The sequence below is a fragment of the Amaranthus tricolor genome, chromosome 2 (assembly GCF_026212465.1).
Source record: "Amaranthus tricolor cultivar Red isolate AtriRed21 chromosome 2, ASM2621246v1, whole genome shotgun sequence".
Classification (NCBI taxonomy): domain Eukaryota; kingdom Viridiplantae; phylum Streptophyta; class Magnoliopsida; order Caryophyllales; family Amaranthaceae; genus Amaranthus; species Amaranthus tricolor.
Window position 1 is genome coordinate 39047140 of NC_080048.1, and position 13905 is coordinate 39061044.

Consider the following 13905-nt stretch of genomic DNA (forward strand, 5'->3'; position numbering starts at 1 on the left):
AGGCTCCAACCATGCTGTCTTGTCCTTTGATTTTTTTTTTATTTTTTTCATTACATTTGCGTTTTTTTTTTCCTTTTCCTTTGATAAATTGTCATTTTAATTCCGGCAGAAGAAAACTAGGCTTGAATCTTACCTTCTTAAGTTTCAATCCGGGCCATTTGACTGAAAATTTTATTAATATTGAATTATTGCATATAGAAAAACATTAAAGAATAAAAACTAATTTAATTCAATATATATGTAGAGATGAATATTCAGGTTATTGTTATTTGTTACTACTACTATTCTAAATTCGACCATGATTTTTTAGATGTATCTCAATTCTCAAATGTGTGGTTCTTTTAAACTTATTTTTAACAAAAACTTCACTCATTTTATCTTTTTTAATATAAAATTATACCTACATTTTTAAAACTCTAAAATTAATGTTTCTCATTTTTATTTTTCGTATTGAATTGAATTTCGTTTCATGTAACAGTGGTTAAATTCATATGGGTAGAGAAAACTAGCTAGATCCAAGTCATTTTATCTAAAGTTCTATTAATATTGAATATATTGTGCCAAGATAAATATTTACTCTATTCCAATTATACTTGTTATATTTGAATTTTTATGTTATTTATTGTGTTATTTTTATTATTTATATATTGAAATATACACATTTAAAATTATAAAATATTAATATTATGAAAATATAGCCTTAATATTTCGTCTTAAACTATATCTCATTTGACTGAATTTTTTCTTACACATTAGCCTTAATATATAAAATAAATTTAAATAATAAATAATATTAATAACAGAAATCTAACAAGTATTTCAAAACAAATTAAATATAAATTTATGAAATAATAATCGAATTAATTCACAGTAACAAAACATTATATGAATACTTGGAAATTTCCGGGTATCCTTTCGTCAATGTTCCAACTTAAGTTTATCCAAAAATGATTGGAATCTAAAAAGTTTAATACAAATAGAAATACAAAAATGGATGATGATGATGGATGTCGGGTAGCTGATGATCAGATCCCAATCAGTGTACCCAAAACAATACAACCATTTGCTTTGCTATTTCCATGTAGGCGTAATTGGCATAACCCACGCTGCTTTTCATAAATTACCTCATACTTCTAAATTCTAATACTCAATTTGTAATAGAGGTGTTTATGGACGAGTTGTTTGTTGGATCGTTGTATCCGTCCTTTTAAGGGGTTGTAATAGACAATAATTTAATCAGTCGACTCTCATGCCAGTCTATTAAAGCTTAATGCATGTTTACTGTATCCTTAATGTCTATTTACATCATCTTTAAATACTTACAGTAGTCTTAAATGCCTACTTACAGCATCCTTAATGTCTATTTACATCCTCCGTAATGCCTACTTACATATTTTTAATGTCTACTTACAATATTTTTAATGTCTACCTAGTAAACGTGTGATACTACTTACAATATCTTAAATGTTTGCTAATAATATCTTTAATACCCATCAAGTTATTTACTTTACATTTTCCTTTATAAGCCGACGTAATTAGAGATAGTCTCTCAAAGAGACCGTCACTCAAAAGAATTTGCGCAATTTAATTATAATTTGAACTTATATAGCTCGTATATGATTATTAAGATTAACGTATGATTTACTAGATCGTTCGACCACCTATTAAATTATAATATATCTTTTCAAATAAATTTTAAATTTAAGATTGTGGATAATCCTGAACTAAAGTATTTACTGATGGGTCAAATTATTTTCATTATTATTCGGAAAATTAATTTTAAAAGTTCGTCCATCTTTAGATAGTTATCTTTTAAAGTCTAAACTTTAATGTCTTTTTGTTCTAAAGATCCTATTGGTTTCCTTCACCTGTTGTAACAAATTATTCCAAAAAAATTGTCACGCATTAAACAATATACGAACCCTAACTTCTCCTTTACCTTCAAATACAATCAAATGAACAAAATCTAACTCCAATTGATCAAATTTCACCGCAATTTTTTTAAAAAAAAATATTGATTATAATTTACACCAATTTAAATTTGATCAAATTTTGCCTTCAAACATTAAACAAACCCTAAATTCTCATTTATGCTTATATTATTCACTCAATTAAAGAAACTTTAACCCCCAATTGATCAAATTTCACCCTAAATCATTTTGATCAAATTCTTATATATTGAAAATTTGTACAATTGTTTTGACCCTATTATTATGGCACACACTACATCACTTTCCAAAGAAAAAAAAACACTTCCTTCGTTCTGAAATGTTCGCCGCATTAGAAATTTGCACAAGACATAAGAAAGGAAAATCTTTGTCATTATAACCTCAATGAGATGAGCTTGAGGAAAAAAGGTAGAAGAAAAAATTAAGGGGGCAAGGAGAAGGAAAAAACAAGGGCAAAGTATTTATTTACTTAATTATTGTTTTGCATATATATTAATATAGCAAGTAAATTAAAATAGTTAAATAAGAGGTGGGACAAAAGGCGTACAAAATTAACTGGTTTGACCCATATTAATGGACCGTGTCGGGCTCTTAGCAAGTGTCCGACCCAATTATGTCCACATTCTTGCTACTATCTAGTCTTAACTACAAAGTACAAACCAAGTAAATATCACATCAAAAATCACCAAATATCATAAACCAAATTTGACAAAGTAGAGCAATTTCATACTCATTTAACTTGAAGAGGTCTAAAAAGGGGCAAAGAAAAGGGAAAAATTCATTAGATCATGCAACCAACAAGAGAAAACCCCACTTACAATCAATTGGATGCCCATCAGTTTATTGTAAAACAGAGAATAGGTAGCATTGCAATCTAAAAAAGTTTCGATTCTATGAACTTCGCTCCGCTTTCTTTTCCCACCATTCCATGAACTTCGCTTGTGCAGCCAAAGTGTCCAATTTATAGAGTTGCAGAGCATGGTTTCCGACTTCATGCCCGAATGTCCATCCGAAAACAGCTCCGGCCCCAAGAGCAAGAACAGCACCTACGAAAGAAAACAGGTCTTCACTTCGAATTCACAAATTCAACACTTTTAAAGTTCTACAATTTCGGATAGCAAGAATATTATGTATTCGGCTACTGATTGATAGTATGAACACAAAAAATAGCTAAATTACAACCTTAGATCCAAGTATTACGAAAGGTACTATTGAAAGATCATGACTTCATTCTTAGTTATGAGAGGCGGGGAAATCTGACAAAAATGATTCAAACGAGGGAATCAGATATCAGCAGCTGGATTCTTTAGAGTTCGATTATTAAAGCCTTATTTCGTTGATCTCTTTCTTTTCAAAAGGGCGAGAGAATAGAGAGAGGATAGGATCATATTGCTTGATACAATACCCGTGAATAAAGTATAATATGCTAAGTACTATCCGAACACAAGGAAAACAACTTCACCAAGTAAAATGATTCAAATTCATATAAATATACAATGAATCTAGTCCATAAAAAAGGATACTTCTTTGACAATGACGGTAGAGTATCTGACCTCTAAAAAAAATAACATAGTTTCCTCAATTTATAAGTCACTAAATAAATTCTAGTAGACATCAATAAGACCTCACCTCAAATTCATTCCACAAATTCAAACATGACAAAGCCATCCATAAATGCTCATCTCAACAACCTTAGATCCGAGGAATCGGAAAACGAATAGCAGACCTCAAGCCTCAAACCAACCACGGTATGTATCATACACACTCACATCTATTATCGGAGAAGTTACATGAGAATGATGCTATTCAGTATACATCGACACGGTAATCTGTCAATTTAAGCTGATGATATAATTAACGGAGTTAAACAAGAAAATACAGAAAAATAAAGACAATGATCATGCATTAGAGATGCTTATATCTCTCCTTAAAAGATACAAAAAAAAAAAAAAAAAAAAAAAAAAAAACGCTTTAAAGTTTAATCCTCCTTTTCTGCCTCTCTATCCCTCTAAAATCTCCATATAGTAACTTCCTTGTATTGTCTCTTTCTAGTCACCTGTTGCAATAAAACTGGTGCTAACTATTATCTTTTTGTTCCCATTATGCCCCCAGCAAGCACGATGTGTATCAAAAGATTCGACAAAACTTAAATGAAAAAGCTCCCTCACCTTGCAACTAAATTGTGCGATAATCTAGCTTATGACATCAAGCACTAGCTAAAACATATATTTGCTATGCTAATGCTCACAAATATTATCCTTGAGATGTATCAATAATTAAAGTATTAAATTCTAGGGAAAATGCTTTGTTATTAAGCCAAAGTAAGTTCTTCAAAATCTTACACTCTGGATAAGAGCACTTAACAATAAGCCATATGCACAAAGCATGTGAGCTAAAATTGTAGTAGACCTTCAGACAAGATATAGAGTCCCGCAACACCACAGTTGTGGTGAAGTCATGAGGAGATTGGCGTAACATTAGATTAATTGATGGTCAAAAGCGTCCACAACAATAAGTTTGGGATGTGGTTAAATATAAAACACAAAGCATATTTGTAAAAATTTTACAAGGGTCCTAGAATGAGGGAAATTACAAAATGATGGAAACCATGTTCGGAGAAATCAAAGATACAATGGATGATAGCAAATAGAAGCATCAAGCATGAATCCCTGGTACCCCAAGATTCTGACAAGGTGGGTCAAGATGTCAATACCTTTACATTGTTTAGTATACTTGGATAATCGTACTTTTGAGAAGGATCTGGATTCTGATTGCAGTTCAAGATGAAATTTAATCTATGCCACAAGCTTAAATGGTTTGTCACCATAGTGACCTAGATTGGTCCTCCATATATGGTTGCAGGCTCCAATTCAGTAGAGCTCGCGAGCATAGTGCAAAATATCTCGGCATCACTGCATCACTAATTCACTATCATATTGTAAAAGTTACTGGGTTACCGCAACTAAAATATAAGCTGAACCGATTAGTTCTTGTTCAGCAAAGAGCTAAGAGCTAGCTGGTGAAGATTTATGGCTATGTATATGACTTGAAAATGTACAGAACTTAATATTCAAGGGCATATTAGCTGGTGTATATTCACTATGGATGTATATGAGTTGAAGGATATGCTATAGGCCAACTTGGACACTGAGGTTGATGAAAATGGACAGTATTGGAGCAAGAACACTTTCCAGATGGGCTTGTTTAAAGAAGAAAATGCAGATTGGGAAGGGAAGGATCATCAGTACTAGGCCTAGCTGCTATCATAAAGATTAAGATAAGATGCATTTATTTCCCCAAGATTTTTGTTTGAACTCAATTTAACTAGGTTGTTAGGGGCATCATTTCACCTAGTCTTTTTTCCAACTTTTGTTCTCTGCTTTGTCACTGCTCTTTGACCAAAATGTTGTGCACAAAAGGTCTTTTCTTCAGAGGTGCAAGGCGCAAGCTTTTTGTATGCGAGGCACACAATTTCACTAAAAGCTCCAAAATCAATTTTAGAACATCTTTGATACTTAAAGCTAAACAACATAAAATTCTATTTATAAACATATAGGTAAGCTAAACACTACTTTAGCACATATAGTCATACGATAACTCGGATAAGGCTTTTTTTTTTGAGATAATAACTCGATAAGTTAATGACACAGTCTTGAGTTAACAAAAGAAATAAAAACTAAAATAAAGACAAAGGTAAAAATAAAGAAAGAAAACGCTGATTCTTGATGCTTGAAATATTTTGTGACACACCTAAACAAACACTTGAAATCTAAATCAGAATCATACGTCAACAGGTGAAGATGATGGCACTTCAAGGTTATTTTTGGTCTTACGTTTCCCACTCCATATTTTTGCTTTAGGGCAAGAGGAGGGTATAATTTTGCTTTCCATTCAATAATCAACTAAAAATTGAGGGTTAACTCATTGATATTGGGCAAAGACATGTTATTTATCCAAAATCACATTTGCAATACACGAGGCACGCGAGCCATAAAAAGACTCACGACACACGCCTTTGAAGAACCTCATGTATCGCGTTGCGCGTAGACTCAAGAAACCATTTAAGTGGTCAGCTCTAAGCATCAGGATCACTTCTTAAACACATACGATGTCTACGAGGTTTACTTTCTTCAATGTATTCTATTACCTTCGTAGACATTTTATAAGAGGAAATTTGATTTTTTCTTTAAAACATACAAAAAATAAATAAGAGCTCATTATTTCAAAAGAAACTCATACATAAGGACTATAAAACACTCACATAACATGTTCAAAAGCTTGTACCAAAAACACCTAATGCAAAGAGTCAAACTAACCAATTGCAATCTCATACCCTTTCCATGAAACAAAGCAAACCACAAATTAGGCAACATTGTTTATAACTAGACTAATCTGACTCGAAGATGACCAAAACCCGACCAAAAATTTGTGGGTCATAACCCGGAAATTTTGCCACATGACCCAAAAAAGACTCGACCTGAAAATATCCTGACCGAAACTCAAACCTGACCGTTTTGACTTATTTTCAGTTTCACGTCATCATTTTGAGTCACTATATTTCTAATCATTTTTGGTATTTTGATTTAACATTTCTTCAATATAGCCTTAAAACCGATATATTGATCTTTTGGATAAGAAAATATTCTATTTAAAAATTTAGAAAAATCGTTTGTATAAATTTTTGGAAAAAAGTAATGACAATAATTTTAAAATTCGTTGACTCGTTAAGTCAACCCAAACCTAACTCAAACCAGGTACGACCTGGCCCAAAAATTGCCCCGAAAATCGACCGACCGTCTAAATAACCCACCCTAAGTTAATGAAAACAATTGATTGCATTTACATCTCTCAAACCCCACCTCCTTCCCAAAAAAGAAATTCACACCTCTCAAAACCTCTCATCGTCATTGGACAGGGAGCAAATAGCAAACGCTAAGGACACAAGGCAAGAAACGTAAGCCATCACTGTCGATCCGCCATCACATCGTATCATCTGCTTGACAAGAAGTATCCTCCATCTCCTCTCTTTCTACCAAAGTCCATCGAAATTATGACATTGTCCTTTTCCTAAGATCCCTTCCGCACCATACCCTTTCTCTATTCCAATTTCATTTCATAAGACAGTATAGTTTCTCCAATGGCATCATAATGGCAGTCAACTTCCATCCACACGAAATGCTGATGGATTGATCCTTTTCATAAATTCACTCCATACCAAGTGATTTTCATGAACCTAATCACCACACTCAACTAATCCAACAACCAAAGATCTAAAAAAGGGAATTACAGAAAACAAAGCCTCATTAGAATCATTTGTTCTGTCGTACTACTGAAATATCATACTTACATCCATCATCAGCAAGAGTTACAAAAGAAGAATTTAAAAATGAAATAACATAAAAATGTTTCCCATCATGCTGCAACTAACATACACAACAATCAATATAGCTTGTAGCTTTGACATCAAGAACTCAACTCTCATCTGCAACGCATATTTGCTATAGTGATACTTAGAAGTTAGAGCTAAGTACAAATTTATCACATCTTGCAGTGTTATCATGCCAAAGCCAATCATATCACAGGAATAAAGCCACATAATTTGGACAAAATTATCAACTTCTTTACAATCTTACACGAAAGGTCAAACAATATGCACCATGCATGTAAGCTGATAATGCAGCAGTACTATCAGGCCAGAAATAAGCAAACAAGCATTACGGGAGTATAAAAGTAGTCCAAAGATACCATGGAGACTCTTCGAGTATTTCCAGCAAAAGCCTGCAGTTGAAACTGCTCCAACAGCACTTCCAACTAGGCCATACTTCGCTGCTTCCCTAGCAGTTCTCAGCTGACAAGAAAGGATTACAGCGACACATTAGTTATTATCTACATCCCAGCATATAATACTCAATAGTTACCAACTCATACAAAATTGTAAAAACCTAGACTAATGACTCCATACTCAACTAAAGAGAGAAACATTAATTCTTTATTGAGGCCGTCTCATCGTGAGACGACTTCAATTGAGTCAGCCCAAACTATTTTTAAAAAACTGTTTCTGTGTGAATTCAGATTTTATTATTTTTTAATTTTTTTACTAATGGGCCGCTTATATGGGCTCATCTCACAGTGAGACAGTCTCATACAAGACTTGCTCCAATAAAGAGGGAAAAGCACAAGGATCAAAGGCCAAACTAGGGGGTCTTTGGTTTGGAGGAAAATGTTAACCTGGAAAACTATTTTCCTCTTTTCCGTTGTTTGGTTTCACAAGGAGTTTATAATTGAAAATAACGATGGAAAATAGCTTTTTCATACCATTGTAAACATTTTCCTCTAGAAGATGAAGGAAACCAATTTTCCTCTACTCTCTCATTACCAACATCTCTATTTCTCCCTTCATAGCATTACAGTTTTCCACTAAACTAAACAAAAGAAAAATAATCATCATTTATATTTTCCATTAAAACCTAACTTCATGGAAATTTATATTCTTCCAAAATGTTTTCCGCTAACCAAACACCCTCAAATCACTATAAACCTGTCAACCTCCACAAGACCACGACAGTGATGGAGAGAATAGTGATTCTAAAATCTGGATCCACTTAAATCACAGGAAATAAAGCTACAACCAAAACAAATATACACCTTTCTTATAAAAACTACTCAAAAAACGAAGAAATGTGAGAGCAATCCATAGACCCTTAATCAGATATAGTATGAGCATCCAAAAAATTTGTTCTATTTCATAATTCTTTCATTTTTCAGAGAATTTGATTGTTATCAAAACAATTACTTACAAGTTACAACTTATACTAATCATCAATTTCCAGCTTTTTTTTGACAAAAAGCATCCAAACAAGCCAAAAACCAAAAAGGAGCATAATGAACTTGGAATTTTACAGTCGACAATAGAAAATATTGCTAAACTTTCATAACTCAGATGATAATTTATAGAACAAAACAAATATAACATACCCACATGACAAAAAACTAATACTAGCAATGAATTTACAAATGAACCCAAAATCACAAAAGGGGATTAAAAACTTGAATCTAAACTCACACTAATCAATAATCAATTTCCAGATGATGATTATCACCAATTTCCAGCTTTTTTCAACAAAATATCATGCAAATAAGCCCAATAAACAGGATGAACTTAGAATTTTTCAGTCAATAAATCAAAATAATGCTAAATTTTCATAACCCAGAAGATCATTTATGAAACTAAAAAAAATTAAACATACCCACATGAAAACAAAACAAATACTAGTATTGAAAGTTAAAAATGAGCCCCAAATCACAAAAAGTCAATAAAAACAAAATCAGAGAAAAACCCAGAAAAGGAAAAGAAAATTACAGTGGGACCATGAACAGGATCAATGGCGATGAAGGAATTGATATCGTCATCAGACCAAGAAGGTAAAGGTTTATCCCGTTTAGTGAATCTAGTATAGTTTTCAAGAAACGCAAATCTGTTGCACCAAAACGTTTTCCAACTTTCTGCCATATCTCGCTACCTATCGCTATCTTTCGTTTGCTGAGAACGGTTGATCTTTATTTTCAATGTTCACCCAACAACGGAAAGGATTGAACGTTTCTGTTTCGATTGGAAAAGAGGGTTGTTTGGTTATTTGATTAGCTTGTGTGCTTTGGTTGGCAGAATAGGTAATCCGCATGAACGAGTTGTTTTTGAATAAGTTGTTTATAATAGTAAGTTATAGTAGTTGATAAAATTAATCAGTTAAATTAGTTGTTTTAATTTACTATTAGCTATTAATTATCTGTTATTTATCAAACACTCTTTAACTTGTTAGCTCATAAAAAGCATCTAAACATTATTTTGTAAAGTTGGTTTTTAACAAGAATGTTTAATACTTTCATCTTGTCAAACAATGCAATTAAAAAAGAAATCAACCAATAACTAAAAATTTTTTACCAAACACTTCGTAATAGTTACATTATATTTATTTCACTTATAAAAGAGTGCAAAATGAATGATTTGTTTGGTAAATGATTATTAGCTGAATTTGTTGGTTAGTTTGATCGGTTAGAAGTATCTGCTAATAAGACAAATAGCCAATTGTTATGAAAAAGTCAGCAAAAGCCAACAAAAAATGAGCAACTTTTTTTTTTATTATAGTGTGAGCTAAGGTAAAGGAGAGGGGAAGGGTGAGGTGAGAAGCGAATTCAAAATTTTTAAATGAAATAGTGATATTTGTTTCAACCGAGACAAAACTTGATTCTCTGAATAAAAAACTTTTAGTTTTGGGTTATGATCCAACTTTGCTATTGACTTGTAAGTTATTTATTACACTTTTTTGATATTTGTTAAATTAAAGAGTCAACATAAATCCAACCAAAAAGCAATTTGTGTAATACCCTTGGAACATTGTTAAAAAAAATAATTTGACAAGTGTAGCAATTAAACTCAAAACTAAAACTATCAAATACCGAGTATGTTTACTATCAAATGTAAATAAAAAACAATTACTATTAATAAAAATGAGGTGGTATATACCCTTAAATCCTACTTACATGAAAGCATATATAATTTGAGCGTATAAACTTGAAATGTTGAACATAATCTTGTTTCATGGCCCTAGGCATGGCCACGGGGCGGGTTACCCGGAACCGAACCGGTCCCGAACCGCTTGGAACCGGAACCGGAACCGGAACCGTTTGCGACAGGTTCCGAACCGCCCCGAACCGCGAAACCGTGAAACCGCCGGAAAAAAGTCGCCGGAACCGTGAAACCGCCGGAAAAAACCGTCGTGAACCGGGCCAAAAAACCCGCGGGTTGGAACCGGAACCGGTCCGGGAGAACCGGTCCAACGGTTCCATGGAACCGGTTCTGGAACCGGAACCGGGACCGGTCCGGTTGAACCGGCTCAACGGTTCCATGGAACCGGAACCGGGACCGGTCCGGTTGAACCGGCCCACCGGTTCCGTGGAACCGTTGAGCCAAACTAGCCGTTAGAGAGCCGTTGGAATCCATCCTATAAATACTCATCACTTTCAATCATTTTCATTCACAACTCATCTCTTCTCCTACTCTCTCTACTTACTCTCTCTACTTAATTCTTTAATTACGCAATTATTCTCTTAATTACATAATTAGTCTTCTAATTATTTCTTAATTTAGTTAGTTACATAATTAATCATTTATTTATTTCTTAATTCTATATTTCTATTTTTACTTCTATACTATCAATCATGTCTTCATTTTTGAAAAAAGCCACAAAAAAAGTTACTAAAGTGGCAAAATCATTAGGAGGTTCCAGTTCCTCCAAAAGAAAGGCCACTTCTACTCCGTCGGTATCAACAACACCCTCCATTAGTAATTATAATTATGAACCTAATTATCCGGAAGGGTACGACCCGGAGTTACATCAATATGCAGAAGAAGTGGAAAAAGATATACAAATTGAAGAAGAAGAAGAACAAGAAGAAGAACCAACGACCCCAATTGGGGTACATATATCTCGACAGTCATCAACAAGATCAGATGAAGAACAAGGAGAACAACAACAACAAAGACAAGCTCGTGGTAAACGAGTCAATTTCCAAACTATCGGTTAGTTTTATAATTTTATTCTTCAAATTAATTAAACTTTAAATTATTTATTTATTTAATTATAGTTTTATAATTTTAAATTATTTATTTAGATGAAGATGAACCAGTAAGACAACCTTTTCCGGCAATGCCACCTTCTAGTGGTAGAGCTGTTTCACATGTGTGGTCGTATTTCACAAAAGAACCAACCGAAAATCCAGATATGTTCCTATGCACTTGTCAAATTTGTGAAAGTCAAGGAGTAAAGCCCTTAGTTTCATACAATTTCGCCAGAGGTAAATACTTTTTAAGTTTTTTATACATACATAATACATTCATACATTATATATTCATATTTTATAAACATTTATTTATTGTGTTTTGTGAATACGTGTTAGGTGGTGGAACGGGATCTTTTAACAAACATTTGGCAAAGAAGCATGGAATCACAAAAGAAACTCATGCATCAAGCGGCAGCGGGACCACAAGTGGAAGCCGACAGACACAATGGGACATTCCCAACACAGGTATGCCTTTTAGATATAATCGTAATGACATGATTGATGAATTTTCTAGGTATGTAATTTGCGATGAATTGCCTTTTAACCACGGTGAAAGTAGGGCATATGAGCGTCTCACTAGACAACAATTGCAACCACAATTTAGAGCAATCCCTAGGAACACTCTTAAAAGACGAACAATTAAATTATACGAATCAATGCGCTATGACCTAGTTGAAATGTTTAAATCGTTTAATGGTAGGGTTAGCATAACAACTGACATATGGTCTGCTCCCCCACATTTAGAATCTTATATGTGTGTAACAGCACACTGGATAGATCGAAATTGGATTATTCAAAAAAGAATAATTGCTTTTGAGACTATGCCAGAAAGACACACCGGCGAAAACATAAAATATAGATTAATAGAGATATGTAGGGAATGGAACTTATTAGATAAAATATTTTGTTGTTCAACAGATAATGCAACCGCAAACATAAAATGTATAGAACTTTTATTTAACGAACCCGCCTTTAGTTTAATCCTTGGGGGTAGCTTATTACACATACGTTGTTGTGCGCACATAGTTAACTTATCTTGTCAAGTAGGTATAAAACAATTAAGTGAATTATTAGAACCAATTAGGGATATAGTAAAATGGCTTAGGATCGGAAAGATTAAAAGAAGATATAAACAATTATGTGACCAATACCAACTTAAAAAAGTGTATTGGTCATTAGATACTCCTACACGTTGGGGGTCAACGAACGATTTATTAAGAAAGGCGATTGCTTATCGCCCAGTAATAACACAACTATATAGTGAGTGTACAGATAGTTTCATAGCTGATGAAACTTGGGAATTAGCAATAGGTGTACATAACATATTAGAAGCGTATGACCACGCGACTAAGATTTTTTCTTATGTTTATGAACCGAACGTTCACTTAGTAATAAGTGAATGTATTACTATTTTTTATCACCTGCTTAAACATACACAAGAAGATACTAACCCACAATTAAGGCCGATTCTTGCTGAAATGATGGAAAAATGGAAATCATATTTTACCGATTTTCCTTACATTTATGGAATCGCAACCATTTTGGACCCACGTTTTAAAACCGAGGTCCTAACCAAAGTAATAGGATTTTATTATCAAGCGTTAGATCGCCCGTCTTCCGATGTAGCTTATTATGTCGGAACATGTAAAAAATATTTAGCTGAACTGTATGAATTTTACGCTAGTGTATATAACCCGAAACGCGATATGTCTAGGCGTGCTAGCGTTTCGGCTCGTCCCTCTTTCTATAATTCAGTAATTGCTAACATAATGACGCAAGATGATAGTTTTGTAGGATCTTCTTCTTCCTCGACCACATTTTTAGAACTAGATAGTTATCTAAAACACCACTTTGAAATAGACCCAAGTGTCTATAATATTTTGGAGTGGTGGAAAGAAAAATCTGTTAAATTTCCCATTTTATCGAGAATTGCAAAGGATGTCCTTGCAATTCCCGCGTCAACTATTGCGTCGGAGTCTACTTTTAGTGCAGGTAGAAGAGTTTTGGACGAAAAGCGATCTCGTCTTGCTCCACATAGTATTCAAATATGTGTTTGCAAGAAAGATTGGGACCAAGCGGAGATACGAACACAAGGACTAAGGAACGATGATGATCAAGACGACGATGATGATCCATGGATGATGATGGATACAACTTCATCATCGTCAGGAGGAGAGTCAGCGGAAGCATCTAATCAATATCAACCACATGATGATGACGAAGACGAATAGGATCAATCCGACAAGCGACAACGATGAATCAACACTCAACAACTATAAATAAAAGGTATGACAAAGAACTACGTGGGCTTTGATTCCTTCGGGATACGTAGGCAGCT

The 13905-nt window shown here is 33.6% G+C and overlaps 2 protein-coding genes across 3 annotated transcripts; one reads left to right on the forward strand and one right to left on the reverse strand.

Annotated features, from left to right (window-relative positions):
• Window positions 1–2617: 2617 nt before the first annotated feature.
• On the reverse strand, window positions 2618–9655 carry LOC130805947 (succinate dehydrogenase subunit 6, mitochondrial-like). The gene is made up of 3 exons (XM_057670802.1): window positions 9310–9655; window positions 7695–7797; window positions 2618–2995 (listed from the first exon to the last, which is right to left on the reverse strand). Exons 1-3 carry the CDS (start codon window positions 9457–9459, stop codon window positions 2841–2843), a joined length of 408 nt encoding a protein of 135 aa, XP_057526785.1. The 5' UTR covers window positions 9460–9655; the 3' UTR covers window positions 2618–2840.
• Window positions 9656–10560: 905 nt separating this feature from the next.
• Window positions 10561–13896, forward strand: LOC130805785 (uncharacterized). 2 transcript variants are annotated; one of them, XM_057670570.1, is made up of 4 exons: window positions 10561–11526; window positions 11619–11801; window positions 11904–12032; window positions 13560–13896. In XM_057670570.1, the coding sequence occupies exons 1-4, from the start codon at window positions 11166–11168 to the stop codon at window positions 13796–13798; spliced, it is 912 nt and encodes a 303-aa protein (XP_057526553.1). In that variant the 5' UTR covers window positions 10561–11165; the 3' UTR covers window positions 13799–13896. The 2 variants fall into 2 exon arrangements, with proteins under 2 accessions (XP_057526553.1, XP_057526554.1); XM_057670571.1 differs by having other exon boundaries at window positions 13555–13819.
• The last annotated feature ends 9 nt before the right edge of the window (window positions 13897–13905 follow it).